At 41.7% G+C, this 19,892-nt stretch overlaps 1 protein-coding gene across 1 annotated transcript in view; it reads right to left on the reverse strand.

Moving 5' to 3' along the window:
* Positions 1–18,374, reverse strand: part of RAD51AP2 (RAD51 associated protein 2) — a 63,545-nt gene extending 45,171 nt beyond the window's left edge. Inside the window, exons 1-2 of the mRNA XM_077291463.1 lie at positions 18,358–18,374; positions 1,795–4,270 (exon numbers count right to left, since the gene is read on the reverse strand). Coding sequence (XP_077147578.1) covers positions 1,795–4,249 — 2,455 coding nt within the window. The 5' untranslated portion in view covers positions 4,250–4,270; positions 18,358–18,374. The remainder of the gene's footprint in view (positions 1–1,794; positions 4,271–18,357) is intronic.
* Between the last annotated feature and the right edge of the window lie 1,518 nt (positions 18,375–19,892).

The following is a 19,892-nucleotide window of genomic DNA, read 5'->3' on the forward strand; positions in this document are numbered from 1 at the left end:
GTCTATTGGTACATGTAAACTATCGGACTACTCTTGGATGTCCGATTTATACAGACACAGACAATGGAGAAGATGGAGAAATTAAGTTCTCCATCTTCTCCACATCTGTGATGCGATTCTCTCATGTGAGAGACTTGGATCACACTAACATGACACTCGGCTCAAACTCTGGCCCATTTCCTAAAATGTTGTACACTGCCCATTGACAAGAGTTGAGAAAAATCTGGTCAAACCGATGCAGCAGCTGTCCTTCATTCTTGATCAGGATCCTATGTGTCAGACATGCACAATCACACATTTATAGTATCTATGTTTAGACCCAGCAAAACCCTGTAAGGTTCTCTGCCTAGAGTAAACATTAGATAATCTGATTGACATCAGTCGGAGATGAGGAACAGAATGTTTTGACCACGATGAGCTTATTTTTTCTCCCTTTACTGTGGCCAGCCAAACATTTAAATCATGTTGACAACCTGGCATACGCTATCTAATATTTTCAGCCTTTCAAATGAGGTTGTCAGGTAGTTTGATCCCCCCACAATTAGCCTGTATCAGGACAAAGTGTCAGTAAACTGGATCATAAAGGAAATCTGTCAGCAGATTTTTGCTATGTAATCTGAGAACAGCACGATGAATGGGCTGAAACCCTGATTCCAGTGCTGTGTCACTTACTGGACTGCTTGGTGCAGTTTTGATAAATTCACAGATTTATCTGCTGTAGATGTAACAGTGTTCTGAATACTGACCTGTATATAACCCCACCCAAACCCCTGACTGGGAGTTCCTGTGTACATTGACAGAAATATGCTAATCAGTGGTGAAAGTGGGGTTAAACAGAGCAAGAAGACTACGTGGCACAAGACAGCTAGTCCACTACTGATTGTCTCTTACTTATAAAACACTGATTTTATTAAGATGACAAGCAAGCAGCCCAGTAAGTGACACATCACTGGAATCTATACTTTATCCTGCTCTCAGATTAAACAACAAGAACCTGCTGATAGATTTCCTTTAAAGGTTTTTTCCAATCTTCTCTTTTCAGAAGCATTCTGCTTCTCTGTCATCTGACTTCCTGCTTGACAGTTTGGACCAGCGGCCTGGTCTCGCTGGTGCTCAGAACTGTGTTGTCCAATGCCGAGAGTAGAGGCAGCTTTGCCTCTGCAACACAGGAGGAGGGCAGGGGCACTGAAGATGGCCGGATCCATTGATTCTGACAGCTTCAGAGCAGAGTTACAAGCTCTAAAACAAAGGGCTTGCAAGCACTTGTGTTTTGTCTAAGAGACCTGCAAATCCTTTGCACCAGTCAAACTATGCTGCAGATTTTTTGTGTACTACGTATATGAGATTTCCTTAAGTATCATTCACAATGTTACTACTTCAATTTACAGTGGCTTTTCCATCCAAAAAATCCAAGTAGAAAATCTGATCTGTATAATGCCAGTGTGCACATACCCTATAGGACCTTTCCGCCAGCAGAAGGATAGTCCCAGATAATACTGTAGCTACATTCTGCTGTACAATTTTTTTGCTGGATGGACCCATAAGTCAATGAGATCCATCATGCTTTATTACACATTGAATCTGTAATAAACTATTATGGTCTCTTTGTAATAACTGAAGCCATGACCATACTATGAGCCTTGGTCAATTTTGTGAAAATTAACCTATATAGAAATTTAACCTCTCGAAAGCCGTTTTGCTATTGATAAATATGTCGCTATCAGCATTATAAAGAAAATATTGTTTTGGTGTTCCACTCCTACAGTAGTAGACAATGTTATCCACTCCACTTACCTACGTTATCAGCAGAATACAAAGATTCTTCATCACCTGGATAAGAAGACATACATGACTGAGGCACTTCCTGTTCACTGACTTCAGAGGTAATCTTCCTATCACATCCGTAGTCTTTTATGGTCACTAAATCCTCACAATCACTACCAACTATTACTTCACGACTGGGAGAATTCTCTTCGATTTCATGGTGCAGCTCTTTGGTTTTCCCACAAGCCTCTTCCAGTCTGTCTGCCTCTTGAGTCTTCAAAGTTTCGACATTTTCTACTTCAATCATATGGAACATCTTCAGTTCTTCTAAAACCAGATCAAACTGGGCTTTCATCTCAAAATCTATGTTTTTTAGCATCGCTATACTTCCTTTAATGGAAACATCAGTGATTTCTTTTTTAAGCACTAGAGATGCTTCTTCTTTAATTTCTTGCTTACTGTTTTCACTTGCTATAGTTTCTGCATAAACAGAAGACACTGGGCTCCTGTTCCAACGTCCACCCAAAATGGATACATTGACATTTTGATTTTCTTCTTCCATGCCATTAAAATTATTGAAAGCCATATCCACTTCACCATCCTCCTTTTCCCATTCTATATTGTGTTGAGTGGCATCACGGTCCATATTCCCTTTCTGGACTTCATTTCTTTCTTTATTTTTGTTTTGTTTTGTACATGACTGATGTTTGAGCTTTGTTTTTATGATTTGGCACTCAGATATACACCCTGAGTGATTTTCCTCCATTGTAGTCATGTTGTCGTCTCTGGATCCGCTTTTGTAAACCAACATCTCATTCCGGAAGGAACAATATATCTTCTTGCGACTTTCTGGTTCCACCAAACATTTCTCTAAACAGATTTTTAGAAACCGCTCAGTACAAGACACCTGCTTTGACCGCGTAGACTCTACATAAAAGTCTACATTATTTCCAGATGTCTCTTTTTCAGACTGTTTAGTGTCGACTCCACTCTGAAAGTGTGAAGGAAAACAGAAGTCTTGTTTGTTAAGTGCAGTTTTATACTCCAGATGAGTTCTTCTAGTGCTGATATTTATATTTTCGCTGCCAAAAGAAACCTCCACTTCTGCTTGCTCATACTGCAAGCCTTCATGCCTTGATGCAAATGATTTGTCAGTCATTTGACAAGAAGTGCTTTGGAAGCCGAGGCTAGGAAAAAATAAGAAATCATCTTTTGTCGTTCCAAGTAAGGAAGCTGCAAAGTTGATGTCAAGCTGTGTTGAAAATGTTTTTTCTCTTGGCAAAAATGACTTACCACAATGACAATTTTTCTTAACAATACAAGGCAATAATGATTTATTGGTTTGAGAACTTTTTAATTTTTCATCCTGTATCATTCTCCTTTCACAAGCTGTCCAATTGAAACAATTTTGTCCTTGCCTCTCACCTGGTTCGGTGCAGTTAACATCGCTAAGAATAACATCTGCAGTTAGCATACAAGGATGCGCTGACAGTCTGACATGCAGATTAATATTACTGTCAGTGTTGTTTGTCAAACAAAGGCTTTCATCAGAGTCGGACAGAACTTTACCGTGTCCTTTCTGTTGCAGACTACCGCATAGCTTCTTATAATCAACAGAACTGTCAGCTTGAGGAATGAAAGTGCTACTAAAAACCTCTTCTGCAACACCAAGTGAAGAAGATGATATAACCAATGACTTTACCGCTGACCCAAAGTAACATCCATCATCAGACATTTTAGAACTGGGTTTGACATTGCAGTATGTTTCTGGAGCACTTAGTATCATAGACATAGATGTATTTTTCTCAGAAGAGGCTTCTATTTTTTCACAGGGTTTTACAAATCTATTTTGGTCATTCGATTCTATTTTGGTAAATGGAACCAAATCTACATTTGTTTCCATAAAATAATGAGGCAAATCATCATGTTTGTTTATGATCAAGGGTCTTTTTGTCCTCTTCTCTTCTCTACCTAACTGTGCATTTGCTTTCCTCTTGCGCCATAGATTCTTCATTTTCATAGCACCGGCTATATTTTGGTTCCAAATCATCTCCTTGACCCAATCAGCAGTAAAAATATCATAAAGATTTCTCTTAAGTCCTATATCACCAACAGATGTCTTGCAGAAGTCTATTCTGTGCTCATACAGTATGTGACGCCTGCTAGCTGCAGCCGCTTTAGCAATAAATCGACAGTTATTACCAGAAATAGGCCATAAATCATGTGAATAAATAGAATTGTATGCTGATACAATGTAATTCTCCCAGATTAGGTCTAGTTGGAAAAGTATCATCTCCTCCATGGATAAATGCATTTCTAAGTGATGGAAATGTGTGTTTTTCAGGCTGCACGCTTCTTTTTGGACTGTGACTCCCACCAGAGAATCTCTTTCCGTGGCTATCTGCATTTGTTGGGACTGTAATGTTCCCCTGTATTTCTGCCATATGTCATGCACTTCTGCCTTTGACTGCTGTCCTCGGTACATTTTACTGACTTCACAAATCTTCTGAAAATGAAAAAAAGGAGGCTGTGAACATGAAAAAACAGAGATAAAATGAGGCGTTAGCACATAACTATTCAGTTAAGATCATAACAAAAAGTTTGTTTTTTAATTAAAGACTTGTAAATGTGAAGTGTTACTGGTGATGTAGGCAGGGGTGGGAAGCATTTTCACAGCTGTTTATTGATCTCTGAATAGGACTTACATAAAACTATGCAAATATAGCTCTATCCAAAAATATATGTGGTTGTTACAATACCTTGTCAGAGTTCAAGAAGAGAAAAGCCTTTGTACATAAAAGCAAAATAAAAGAAAAAATAGTCTATCCCATCTATTTTCCACTGACAACACTTTGTTCAATCCAAACAAAAAAAATGTATAATGAAATCTGAGTACATTCCTGCTTTCAGGTTGGATCCCCAGAATGGAAGAGGATTTAAAATACAAATGAAAACGCCAATTTTAGGCACCAAAATCTACGTGTCACAAAAAGTGGCTATTAAAATTTACAAGACCAAATATAGATTCAGATGTTAAAGAATATCTGTAAAAATCAAATACTAAAGAGTTGATCAGTAGGGATCCAGTGCTTTTATTCGCACTCATAGAATTGAAAAGGTGACTCTCATCCGACATACTGAAGAAGTTGTGATTCTTTTTCATGCGCAGATTTGTTTTGTGAAATATAACGTTCATCTGAACAGCCTAACTGAATAATATTGGTTTAGTGCTATCAGTTTTTTCACGGACAGAACATGGACTAAAAATTTAATCTTTGAGCTATCTGATATTCTATGGGGCTGTGTACATGTCCGATTTTGAGCCTAGTGATGGATCAAAATCTGCAATGCAAGTCTACGTGTCCATGAAAAAAATAGGACTGCACTCGGATTACTTTTTTTTCCTCTCTACATCCGAGAAAAACTGATGCTGCTCTGATCAAACTCTGATCAGGCTGTAATCAGAATAATTGGACCATTTTTCTCAGATGTGGAGAAAACGGTCATGCGGCGCAATCCTACGGCCTCATTCCCATTTACGTGTACGAGTGCTGTCCATGGTTTTCACAGATAGCACTTGTACCTACAATATTTTATGAGGTCATTCACATGTCCGTGAACATTGCAGACGCAGGTCTGATTTTGATATGAGGGTCAGATCAAAATAAGAAATGCAAGTCAGTGGGACCATAAAAAATTAATCATAGAAAGGCGATTCTGCCTTCAGGGTCGGATACAGACAGAAGAGGTCCCTAGTGCTGCTTTAGAGGTGCAAGTGGGCTCTCCGTACCTTCTGGGCCCATCTGAGGCTGCACAGCTTACCTTACTGCTATGTCCCTCTCTCCCCTGGTGACAAGCTATCAGGCTGTGTTCACATGTTGCAGCCAAAGCACTTCTTTTTAAATCATCAAAAAGGTACATTTTGCCTTGATCATGGCAAAAATATGTTTCATGGCTACAATATAGCTTGCTGCAAACCTCTCGTACAGTATATCCTAAACAAGTGTTGTCTAACAATTAGCTTATTAGAAACATTAAGATCAGGAACTCTTGATGTTTGCCTCTTTTATCCAAAATGATTCTATAAACTGGATATCTATGCCAAGTTTATGTTTTAAGTTCAAGATTAGTTACTCATTGAAACTGCAGAAGAGATTTTCACAAATATAACCATGGAACCGTACAGTAAACATGTAACTGAAGTTTAGTAAATATGTACAGTTTGCAGTAAGAACCACTCCTAACACTGGCAGGAGATCACACTTTAGTTTCTTTAGACTGCTGCCCAGTATCGGCCCACTCACGTAACATGTGATTACTGGTCTATTATGCTGGGCTTTGCTGCAGTTCTACATTTTAAGTAGAAACCACTTTAAAGGGCCAGAGGTAGCTGGGGTTACAGAAACAGCTGAGCGCACTTGCAACATTGTTTCTATTACTCCTGTTCACTTCTGTTGCATAAGGCTACTTTCACACTAGCGTTAACTGCAATACGTCGCAAATGCGTCGTTTTGCCGAAAATACGCATCCAGCAAAAGTTCTTGCTGGATACGTTTTTTCGTCATAGACTAACATTAGCGACGCATTTGCGACGCATTGCCAAACGTTGCGTCCGTTTTGCGACGCTTGGGCGTGTGGTAGCGGACCGTCAGGAGAAAAAAACGTTACATGTAACGTTTTTTGCTCCCGACGGTCCGCTTTTTCCGACCGCGCATGCGCGGCCGGAACTCCGCCCCCACCTCCCCGCACTTCCCCGCACCTCACAATGGGGCAGCGGATGCGTGGGAAAAATGCATCCGCTGCCCCCGTTGTGCGGCGGAGACCACGCTAGCGTCGGGAACCTTGGCCCGACGCATAGCGACAGGTTGTTCCCGACGCTAGTGTGAAAGTAGCCTTAGCTCTCTTTCACACTAGCGTCGTGCACTGCACGTCGCTATGCGTAGTTTTGCAGAAAAAACGCATCCTGCAAAAGTGCTTGCAGGATGCGTTTTTTCTCCATAGACTTTTATTAGTGACGCAGTGCGACGCACTGCCACACGTCGCAACCGTCGTGCGACGGTTGCGTCGTGTTGCGTCGGACCGTCGCCACCAAAAAACGTTGCTTGTAACGTTTTTTGGTGCGTCGTCTGCAGCGTTGGAAAACTGCATCCGCTGCCCCCGTTGTGCGGCGCATTCACAGCTAGCGTTGGTGCGCCGCAACATCGCATAGCGACGTGCAGTGAACAATGCTAGTGTGAAAGTAGCCTTATTGAAACATTGAGTGCAGACTTGTACCCCAAGGCTATGTGCACACGTTCAGGATTTTTTGTGTTTTTTAAGCGTTTTCTTCGGCCGTTTTCCGCCGAAAAAAAACTCTTACATAAGCATCCCATCATTTTTAATGCATTCTCCCATTTTTTGTGCACATGCTGAGTTTTTTCCCATTGCGGAATCGCATTCCGAAAAAAAAATCAGCATGTTCATTCTTTGTGCGGAATTGCAGGGATTCCGCACACATAGGAATGCATTGATCCGCTTACTTCCCGCATGTGGCTATGTCCACCATGTGAGAAGTAAGCGGCTCATGGGCGGTTGGTACCCAGGGTGGAGGAGAGGAGACTCTCCTCCAGGCCCTGGGAACCATATACCCGTAAAAAAAAAAGAATTAAAATAAAAAATCGTGATATTCTCCCCTTCCGGCGGCCCCCGCAGCCTTCCGGCTCCTCGCGATGCTCCCGTTCCCAGTAATGCCTTGCGACAATGACCTGTGATGACGTAGCGGTCTCGCGTGATGCTACGTCATCTGGGGTCATTGCCGCCACCACGCATCGTGAGGAGCCGGAAGGCTTCGGGGGCTGCCAGAAGGTGAGAATATCACTATTTTTTATTTAATTCTTTTTTTTATTATTTTTAACATTATATCTTTTTAATATTGATGCTGCATAGGCAGCATCAATAGTAAACAGTTGGTCACACTTGTCAAACACTATGTTTGACAAGTGTGACCAACCTGTTAATCAGTTTTCCAAGCGATGCAACAGATCGCTTGGAAAACGCTAGCATTCTGCATGCTAATTACACTTGCAAAACGCTAGTGTTTAGCAGGAATATGCATGCCAATTCAGGGAGTTGCAGAATTGCAGCTGAAATTTCCGTGGCAATTCTGCAACGTGTGCACATAGCCTTAGGCTATGGTCACACTATCAGTATTTGGTCAGTATTTTACATCAGTATTTGTAAGCCAAAAGAGTGGAACAATCAGAGGAAAGGTATAATAGAAACACGTCACCACTAGTGATGAGCGAGTATACTCGTTGCTCGGGTTTTCCCGAGCATGCTCGGGTGATCTCCGAGTATTTGTTATTGATCGGAGATATAGTTTTCATCGCCTTAGTTGCATGATTTACGGCTTTCAGATACGCTTAATACATGTGAGGAATGCCTGTTTGTTAGGGAATTCCTACATGTATTCAGCGTATCTGGAAGCCGTAAATCATGCAACTGAGGCGATGAAAACTTTATCTCCAAGCAATAACAAATACTCGGAGATCACGAGCGTGTTTGGGAAAACCCGAGTAAAGAGTATACTCGCTCATCACTAGTCACCACTTCTGTATTTATCACCCACTCCTGGTTTTGGCTTACAAATACTGATGTGAAATACTGACCAAATACTGGTAGTGTGACCGTAGCCTCAGGCTGGATAACCCCTTTAGCATAATCCTGTGTAATTGTCCATGGGTACCCAATTGAGCCCTAAGTGCCCCGGTACACATTAGATTAAGGTGTCGAAACCTGAAGAAATTGCTGGAACTGGTTGTCCACCTAATGTATATGGAGATTTTGGAAACTAAACCGCTAAAATAGATTTCTGATAGAGACTTACTTCAATCACATGCACTATTTGTTGTTTTGCTTGCGTATGGCAGACTCACAAGTGATTTATGGGTATCATAAATTTAGTTTAGTAGTATCAGTGGCACCATGTAGTGGGTCCTGGGGCAGTTGCCCCAGATGCCAAAGTCTATTGAGGTGAAAGATTTCACCCCTGCCATGCCATAACCACTGTCAAATGATCAGCGCCTTCAAGCACCATTTACTTTTCGAGAGGTGCACGGAGCAAGTGCCCAACGATGCATATGATGAGTTTGTCATCAGGTGCTACTCTCTGTATTTGTCTTCTTGATTGCTGCCTATGCAGAGCATATAATCCTATCATAAACTCCTTAGACTGCTGCGCTCTGTCACTACTCTGTCAGTGCTCTAGCACTGCTGTGCCTTGAGATCCATAATCCTTTCTCCACTGCTGCGCTCGAAGCAGTGACCAAGAAGACAGTAAACAAGCAGCTAATGGATAAAGATAGTGTTTAGTCATGCACAGTGGAATTTGATACTATTGTCATTCATTACTAAGAGCTGTTTTTACATTTTTACACTTTTTCTAGCCCTAAGTAGGATTCACAATAGTGATTGGTTTAGGTTCAGGCTTAGGGCTTAGGTTAGGCCTAGGCTAATGGCATGGGTTAGAAATAGAGGTAGAGATAGTACTAGGGTAATAAAATTGTTACACAAAACGTTATGTGTTCACTTAAATAAAGGCAAGTCTGCAATACTTGGCTGTGGCCTCTACACTGTTGACAGAGCTGAGTTGCTTGGCTCTGCTACTGCTAAAATCTGGCTGCTGCAGACACTGATAGCAGCTGATAGATGATGAGGGTGTCGGGTGTCAGACCCTCATCAATCTGATATTCAGAGAATAGGACATCAATCTAAAAGTAGTGGAGCAAGCCTTTAAGAATTAAATGTGCCTTGTATATAGTTCATTAAGTGATAATAACGCTTTGTATTCCCGTCTCAGCAATCATGTGACCACCATCTTTTGGAAGGTGCAGAAATTGCTGGATCTTAGCAGACTCACCTTAATTTTATAGAGCATGAAAGAGGCTTAAATAAGTTGTCCACTACCTGGACAACCCATTCTCATACCCCATGCTTGGCCCAATAAAATAAAAAAGTCTATACTCACCTCCCGTGCTGGCGCCTGCTCTCCCAGGGGCTCCCGTGCTGTTGTGTCAAGTGACCTCGACGCCCAATCAGCACTGGCATCACTGTTTCTGCCTCCTGTCGGACTGAACATGGAGAGGAAGTGAGAGATCAGTTGCAGCCCGGATTTCCTCTTCATGGGACCGGCGTCAGCATGGGAGGTGAGTATAGATTTTTTATTTTATCGGGGCCAAACATTTAGATCAAGAAGGGGTTGTCCAGTAATGGATTTACCCTGCCACTGGGTGTAAAATATTATAAAGATGCAATCATCCATCTCGCCAACTCTAAATACTTTTAGGAATTTATCCAGGCACAATGGGGGCGATTGTTTATGGTTGGGAACTCTCTCGTCAGTCTTGATGAGGGGTCGTGTTGGAGCGGATATTTCTGATTCATTAAGATGCGCATCCCTCTTGATGAATCAGGCGAGGCACATAATGGCGATGCGCCACTATGCGCCTTGCCACAAATCTTATGCCGGCCTCTGCTGGAGTAATATTTGTGGTATAGCGAGTGCCATCATTCGTCATGAATTTCACGAGTGGGGGTCATTATGCCCTGTCACACCCCGTCCCACTCCAGCTCCGCTCCCTTTGTTGGAGTTGGTGAGAATGGCCTGATAACACCAGAAGTCGATTTATTTTGCGCAATAACTTTTCAAATCTTTTTTCGCTAGAATTTATGTGAAAAAGCTTTCATGAATTGCCCATAATGTGTCAAAGAAAAAAGAGAAAGAAACATATACACCCCCCAAAAAAATAATAAAAACAACATTTTTAATTTTAAATTAACCACATAACCTTGTAGGAGATGGAGCAACAATAAAAAAAACTATTATTTTTGTTTTTAAACCTGTTCCTCCCATTTCCACCAACTTTACTATAATAACACAAATGAGGGTGCTCGGGACACCTTTGGCATGATTAAATACCTCAGGGTACTGCTTCACCAACTTATTTAGATTACCGCCATTCCTTCTATGTTGATTTATAGCACTAGACTTTCCAGATAAATCTCTGTTATGTGATCACTGTCCCTGTGCAGCACAGAGCACATAAATCAGGGATAGACATACCATTGGTCAGGGACATCGCTAGCTCAAAAGATCTAGGCCTTAGGCCCGAACGTCTTTGCCGGAGACCTGGATACCCTATATTCATAGGTCCCTATATGTACTTAGGAGTTTGGGGACGCCGCTGTGACGGCCCTGACTGCATCCATCTCACCGCCTCTTTCGTTACTCAGATAAATAGTGGATTCCTTGCCCTCATTATAGATCTAATGTTGTGGGTATCGTGCAGGACATTGGTGCTGCCAAGATGGTGTTTGACCTCTGTGATTTAAAAACATTCCCCCATTACTTTAAGCTTTATCATGATTGTGATGCAAAATCACTTAGGGTCAGGGGGATCGATGCCCTTCATATGGGCATCGGGGGGGTGTCAATAAAATCTACTTGCTCAAATAGAGACAAGGTGAATTGTAACTTTGAACACTATGACCCCTAGGGGTCTAAATGAATGCCTCAGTTTTGCTCCTTTTTTGTGACTTTTTCCTATTTTTGGTTCAGACCATCTTGTTCCCATGCACACGTGGTCAAAATTGTTGGTACCCCTCGTTTAATGACAGAAAAACCCACAATGGTCACAGAAATAACTTGAATCAACAAAAGTAATAATAAATAAAAGATCTATGAAAATGAACAAATGAAAGTCAGACATTGCCTTTCAACCATGCTTCCACCGAATTTCTGTGATCATTGTGAGTTTTTCTGTCATTAAACAAGGGGTACCAACAATTTTGACCACGCATGTATATCATAATACAATGTGGAGTCTACTAAGGGGGCTATCATGAAGTGTGGGGCTACTAAGGGGCTATGATACAACATGGGGCTAGTATGCGGGACATCATACACAATGTAGGCTACTTAATGGGCCCTCATCTATTTTGGAGGCTATTAAGGGAACTATAATATAGCATAGAGGCTACTAAGTGGGCCATGATACAGTATGAGGACTACTAAGGGGGACTGTCATACAGAGAGGGCCATGATACAGTGTTGGAGCTACTAAATGGAGGATCATACAGAGTGGGGGCTACTAAAGGGACCTCCTGAGATACTAAGGGGACTGTGATGCATCATGGTGGACACTAAAGTGGCCATGATACAGAGTTGAGGCTACTAAGTGGGCCCTCCTATAGAGTGGGGGCTACTAAGGAGGCCTTCCTATGGAGTTGTGTCTACCAATGAGTCCATGATACAAAATGAGGGCTATTAAGGGGGTCATCTTACAGAGTGGTGGCTATTAATGTGGCCAATATGCTGTATAGACTATTGTGGAGGCCATCATACAGTTTGGGGACTAATGTGGGGGCCGTCATACAGTGAGGGGGCCATTATACAGTGTGGGGTCTACAGTGGAGCCATCATACAGTGTGGGGGCCATAGAACAGTGTGGGGCCGCTAAGAAGCCATTATACAGTGTTGGGGCTACTAAAGGGCCATTATACAGTGTAGGGGCTACTGAGGAACCATTATACAATGTGGAAGGTTCTGTCGGGCCATCACACAGTGTCCAGACTACTGTGGGGGCAAACTACAGTTTTGCAGGCGTTATACTGTCTATACTGAAGTTTTAGAGACATCATACTGAATAGAGGGGAGCTGTGGGGACATCATACTGTGTATAGGGCCTATCATACTGTGTACAGGGGAGCTGTGGGGATGTCATACTGCGTAGAAGGGAGCTGTGGGGATATATTGTGTAAATGGAGAGCTGTACTCTCAGCCGGATAGAAGGGGCGTATAGATGTGTAATTCCAAGGGAACCAGTGGTGTGCGTGCTGGGATATGTAGATGAGATAATTGTAGATAACACATTGAAAAAAGCAGTCGCTAGACTGCTATACATGGCTCGGAAGGTCATAGCAAGAAAGATGGATGATAGAGGAGCCTCCCTCGAGGGGAGAATACATCAAGTATGTGGGGAAGGTCATAGCCTTAGAAAAGGGAGTATATCAGAAAAGAGGGAAAATGGTTTTGTATGACAAATTGTGGACGCCTTGGTTGGAATTGGGTTAGGAGTAGTGTTGAGCGATACCGTCCGATACTTGAAAGTATCGGTATCGGATAGTATCGGCCGATACCCGAAAAGTATCGGATATCGCCGATACCGATACCCGATACCAATACAAGTCAATGGGACACCAAGTATCGGAAGGTATTCTGTATGGTTCCCAGGGTCTGAAGGAGAGGAAACTCTCCTTCAGGCCCTGGGATCCATATTAATGTGTAAAATAAAGAATAAAAATAAAAAATATTGATATACTCACCTCTCCGACGCAGCCTGGACCTTACCGATGTAACCTGCAGCTTCCGTTCCTAAGAATGAGCGCTTGAAAGACCTTAGATGACGTCGCAGCTTGTGATTGGTCGCGTGAGCTATCTAAGTGGGAAATGTGGGAGGGATGGGGATGAAGGGGTGGGATGGGTAAAGGGGGGTTAATGCTGGGGGGGATTGAAAAACACATGTCTAAGGCCGGCCTCACACTTGGCGTAAGACAATACGCCACGTATTATACGTCCGTACTACGGCCGTAATACAGAGAAATGTTCCCAAAATAGTGATCCGTAGGCAGGGTGTTTCAGCGTATTTTGCGCATGGCATCCTCCGTATGTAATCCGTATGGCATCCGTACTGCGAGATTTTCGCGCAGGCTTGCAAAACCGACATCTAATGGATTTATGTGCTCAAATGTTCGGGAAAACATATATACAGTATATATATATATATGTCATTGAGACACATATATATATTCTGTATTTAGATTTCATTTTCATTTCATATCTGTGAACAGCCGGTAATTCAATTGCCGGCTTTTCATTTCTCCTGCACAAACCCGACAGGATATGAGACATGGTTTACATACAGTAAACCATCTCATATCCCCCTTTTTTTTGCATATTCCACACTACTAATGTTAGTAGTGTGTATGTGCAAAATTTCAGCGCTGTAGCTGCTGAAATAAAGGGTTAAATGGCGGAAAAAATTGGCGTGGGCTCCCGCGCAATTTTCTCCGCCAGAATGGTAAAGCCAGTGACTGAGGGCAGATATTAATAGCCAGGAGAGGGTCCATGGTTATTGGCCCCCCCGTGGCTAAAAACATCTGCCCCCAGCCACCCCAGAAAAGGCACATCTGGAAGATGCGCCTATTCTGGCACTTGGCCACTCTCTTCCCACTCCCTGTAGCGGTGGGATATGGGTTAATGAAGGGTTAATGCCACCTTGCTATTGGAAGGTGACATTAAGCCAGATTAATAATGGAGAGGCGTCAATTATGACACCTATCCATTATTAATCCAATTGTTGGAAAGGGTTAAAAAACACACACACACATGATTTAAAAGTATTTTAATGCAATAAACACAGCGGTTGTTGTAATAATTTATTGTTCTCTCAATCCATCAGGAACACCCTCGCTTGGAAAAATAATAAACGCACAAGATACATACCTTCTGGTGAACCGTCTCGTCCCACGAAGTAATCCATCTGAAGGGGTTAACTAATATTACAGGCACGAGCCCTGCTAAATGCAGCTGTGCTCCGTGCCTGTAATCCCCGGCAAATGAATGAAATGTAGGTCATTGACCTACATTTCCTTCAGTCGCGGTGATGCGCCCCCTGGTGGATGTCCTCATCTGACCTGGAGCGTGGGAAAAAGTTCCCAGGCTGCAGTTCATGAGAACATCCACCAGAGGGCGCCTCACCGCGACTGAAGGAAATGTAGGTCAACGCTGAAACACCCTGCCTACGGATCACTATTTTGGGAACATTTCTCTGTATTATGGCCGTAGTACGGATGTATAATACGTGGCGTATTGTCTTACGCCAAGTGTGAGGCCGGCCTTATTGTTAAAGGGAACCTGTCACCCCCAAAATTGATGGTGAGGTAAGCTCACTGTCATCAGGGGCTTATCTACAGCATTCTGTAACGCTGTAGATAAGCCCCCGATGTTACCTGAAAGAGGAGAAAAAGAGGTTATAATATACTCACTCAGGGGCGGTCCCGCTGCGGTCCGGTCAAATGGGTGTCTCAGGTCCGCTCCGGTGCCTCCTATCTTCATTCCATGACGTCCTCTTCTGGTCTCTGCGCCGCGGCTCCGGCGCAGGCGTACTTTGTCTGTCCTGTTGAGGGCAGAGCAAAGTACTGCAGTGCGCAGGCGCTGGGCCTCTCTGACCTTACCGGCGCCTGCGCACTGCAGTACTTTGCTCTGCCCTCAACAGGGCAAAGTACGCCTGCGCCGGAGCCGCAGCGTGAAGACCAGAAGAGGACATCATGGAATGAAGATGGGAGGCGCTGTACCGGACCTGAGACGCCCATCGGAGCGGGACCGCCCCTGGGTGAGTATAATCTAACGTCTTTTTCTCTTCTTTCAGGTAACATCGGCGGCTTATCTACAGCATTACAGAATGCTGTAGATAGGCCCCTGATGCCGGTGAGCTTACCTCACCATCGATTTTGGGGGTGACAGGTTCGCTTTAAATGTTTATTGCATTTTATAATCAATAAAAATCTACAGTATTTGATAAAAAAAAAAAAAAGGAGAGCTGTACAGGGGTAGCCTCACAGGACATTATTAAGTGTTTAGTTATAGAGGCAGGTAGGGTATTGTGACTGTCAAAGGGACACACAGGAGCCATTATTACTTTCAGGGGGGAAAATGTGGGCACTGTTTTCTAGGACACTTGAGCTGGGCTTTAATATATTCTAGAGGTTTGTTTTACCATCTAGAGGGCACAAAGGAGGCATTATTACTATGTAAGTGACACAGTCGTGGCATTACTACGTGGAACACCAAAAGGAGCACTGTTATTGCGCCACACAGTAGATGCAGTAATAGGGACACATACAGCAGCAGTGGCTCAGCATTGGGGTATCAACAGGATGAGGAGTTTGTGCAGGTTGGAAATAAATGGGGATGAAGCTGGAAATTTGGGAAGTCAAATGTGTCTTTGTTGTGATCTCTGCAGATGAGTCGTGGCCAGAAGGAGTTGTCATGTCAGTATGGGCATGATAGAAAAGACGGTAAAATTTAAATACTCATCAGAAAGAACGTCAGCTGTAAGTCACTGTCTGTAACTGTAACCTCTTACATGTTCTGTAGGGCTGGTGTCAACAACTCTATGGTCACCATATGGAAGTAACATCACTGATCAGTGATGGTCTCTGTATAGTGATTTATTTTCAGTAGCAGCCTGGTCATATGCTGAGATTCCCATACAACCACTATTAGGGGGCACCAACGTCGTTGTAATCAGGGTTAGCTAGTTAGGGGCCCGCTCTGAGTTTCGCGCCCCTGAACTGAACCCCTAGGTACACCTCTGGTAAAAGGGTCAATACCACCTCCAAAGCAAGTGTAATTGTGTATTATGATGATTTACTACATTGCAAAGTGCCCATGTATTATTCTTCCACAGGGGCTTTCTTCTGTCGGTGTCCACTCTTAACATAAATAACACGGACTTTCTGTAGCTGAAGTTCAATACAATGTTCAGGGTAAGTCCGTGATAGCATGGAGGAGAGGGAAGGGAATGAAAGAGAGACCTGGCGATCACATGATCAAAGGGTCTCTACCAACATAGCAAAGCTTCTGGATCGTAGCAGACCCATACATGACTCCTGCACTGTGGAGGGAGCTGTTTTTCCTTTTTCTGGGGCTCCCATGCCTCAGTTACAGGAACAAAAAATGAACAATAAAAGAAAAAAAAAATGTTCATCAGATATCTTTTATGACTTCTGTATTTACTTTTTTATATATATAACATACATTTTACTCCATATATATAACAAAAAAAATACACGTTATGTATCCACACAACTATAATACCCTGGAGAATTAGTTCAATAGGTTATTTGGTGTCAGAGGTGAACAGTAAAAATATGTACCCTTAAAAAACAAACGAAAAAGAGCTTATTACACAGTAATTTATAAGTGCTACGCCTATGGGGCTTAGTCTATGGGAGGACCGAGATGACCGAAACTGGGGTCTTCAATAGGACTTTGTTGTCATACTAATCCATCAGTCCCCCATCATCGCGTCACAGGGGGCTGATGGGAGATCATTCACACTGGCGAGATTGACAGCGACATTTAAATAGTTAAAAAGTCACCGTCCGCGACTAATATAATCACTATCTGCCATGTATGGGGAGGAGCTGAGCTCTTGAGCCCCCTCCACACATGAGGACCCCTTTCCATGAATGTCCATTGGGGGGGAAGGGGTTAAGGCCCATTTGGACCTGGTCAGTAGTTTGAAAAAAAAATTCTGGTTTGTGTCATCTTTTTCTGAGACCCATAACATCATTATTTTTCCATCAATACACCTGCATAAGGGCCTGTTTTGGGGGGCTGCAAAGCTGTAAAATGTAATGGTGCATATGACATTTTTCTCGCCTTTTTTGAGGAAGGTGCTGCGACTGAAAAAAGACAATCTCGGTTATTTGATTTTGTTTTTTCAGCATTTGTCTTATGGGTCAAATAGGTTTTATATTTTGATAGATTGGATTTTTCAGGCTATGTTCATACACTACATTTATGCAACATTTTCATGCATTAATTTGTGCTGAAAAAAAATGCCGCATTTTCATATACCAGCAAAATGAACGAGATTTTCTAAGATCTCAGTTGTGAATTTTCGCAGCAACTTTCACCCATTCAAATGAATGAAAAAAAATCTCTAGTAAAAACGCAGCAAAAACACACGTAATAAGCATAAAAAGTGTCAAAAACACTTATGTCGTGATAAAACACTTGAAAAATGCCATGTATGAACATACCCTTACAATGGAGACAGTCCTGAGTAAAATACATGTTTTGTCATTTTTTTATTCCCTTTTACTGAGGAAAAGGCGGATGGCGGAGGGATTAATTTTTTCTTTTTAATAATAATTTTAAAAACTTCTTCTTTTTTTTTGCTGTATTTTTAGATCCTGATCCTGCAATGTGGGTGTGGAGTATTTTGGGGCGTTTTTTTTTCTACATACTTTTCAGTAAACTTTAATACATCATAAAAATACATATTATAATTAGGAATGTTACCCCACCCAAAAAAAAAACAATTAAAAACTGCTATGAAAAACACTTAAAACAATTGTGTCTCCAAAATGGAGAACGGCAGTAAAATGCATTGCAATTCGTAGCGATATGCGCCATTTTTCTGTCCCGAAATACAACTGCAAAGTACAAGGTGCATACAAAATAATTATGTACACCCTATGAGGTGGTGTAAGGAAAAGTCTAGCGAGTCGCACCATTTTTATCAAGCCTTGTGTGCAATTTTTTTAATAAATTTGCACTGTTTTGCATTGTTTTCCTTTCTTCACTGAATGTTCTCCATTGAGTAAATTAATTGCTTCCGTGTTCTAAAAACCTGTCCCTCAGTGTGAAAATATTATTTTATCGAGTGTCTCCTTCCTCTCCTCCTTATACCAGTGGGAGGACTGGTCCTTACTGGACATTACTGGCTGGACATCGCTTCTTCCCTCACTTCACACAAATTTTACCTCAGGTGGCGCAAATTCTCCTCAGAAAGGAAAATATGTACAAACTTTATTGACAAGTAACGTGTGTTGACATAAAGCTTCCAGTCATGAAAAAAAGATTAAAAATCACCTCAGAGTTCGGTCACCTTATATTCTCAGACCAAAATGGCGGCCCCGTCCTCTTACACAGCTCACAGCCTCCTAATATTCCTCATAATTCACATTTGTAGACATTGTGTCCTAAACCCATTAAAGATGCAGTAATTTTTTTTTTTGATCTTTCATTTTTTCCCCTCCACCTTAGTACAAGAGCAATAAACATTTTTATTCTTCTGTGAAGATGTTTTTAGCTGTTTTTTTGTTGTTGTATTTTTCAATCATTTTACTATATGATGTATTAAAAAAAAAACAGACAAAAAAATTGAAAAAAATAATAAAAAAATAAATAGATAAAAAATTTAATTGATGTCAAATAATAAAAATAATGCAATTCCACCAGTGGTTTTGGGTTCCGTTTTTACAGTGTTCATTGTGCAGTAAAAATGACCCGGGGACATGATTCTTCAGGTCCATGCGATTGAGGTGATACCAAATGAGATATTTTTTATTATTATATTTAATATGTAAAATATATTATACTTATAATTGTATTTAAATGTTGAAAAAAAAACTTCTGAAGTTTGTAAAAATGTTATTTGGCTTATGATTGTGACCCCATTTTCCTGGACCTTGACCCTTATTTTTTTTTATTTTTCCGCCGAGCTTTTTTTTGTTGGTACCATTGTGGGGTATATACAATGTTTTGATTGCTTTTTATTGTATTTCTTGGGCCTATAAATAGTAATTTTGGAGGTTTAGAGGATTTTTTTTGCAGTGTTTAACTTATGGGTTAAATAATTAAATATTTTCATAGATCAGACTTTTATGGAGGAGGCAATATGGAGTCTACATTTTGTTTATTTTTATTTCTTTATTGTGATATGAGGAAAAGCAATTTGAGATTTTTATTTTTTTGTAATCAAACTTTTTTACAATTTTTCATTGCATTGTTTAGTCTCCGCAGTTGATTTTAACCTGACATTTTACATCGCATGTACTATATACGAAACTGTAGCATGCATTGAAAATCATGGTCTGCGCCCTGAGCTCCGTAGGAGTACGATGATGGCAATGACAGGGGCTTATCACAGTTCTCTAGCTATCATGGCAATCAACAAAGCAAAGGAATGCCCTATTGTTATTTTTCATTGTTTACCATGAGGGATAAATAGTGAGTTAAAGCTGTTGTCCACTTTAAGGAAAGTAAGCTCCAAATTGTGTAAAATACATAAAATAACAAACTCAGCAGGTACTCACCACCCTCCCTAGCTCCAGTGTTGAGTCTTACCACGTACCGGGGTTATGACTACAACGGTTACGTCATATCAACAGCGTGCATCAACGCTCTAACCAGTCAATAATCTCAGTGGCTTGTGCACCGATCTCAGCGTCATGTACAGTCAACCTTGATGTCAGGGTCTAACCACTGGGACTCGCACCGATTGGCAGAAAGGGAA

Source organism: Ranitomeya variabilis, chromosome 2, assembly GCF_051348905.1.
Source record: "Ranitomeya variabilis isolate aRanVar5 chromosome 2, aRanVar5.hap1, whole genome shotgun sequence".
Classification (NCBI taxonomy): Eukaryota; Metazoa; Chordata; class Amphibia; order Anura; family Dendrobatidae; genus Ranitomeya; species Ranitomeya variabilis.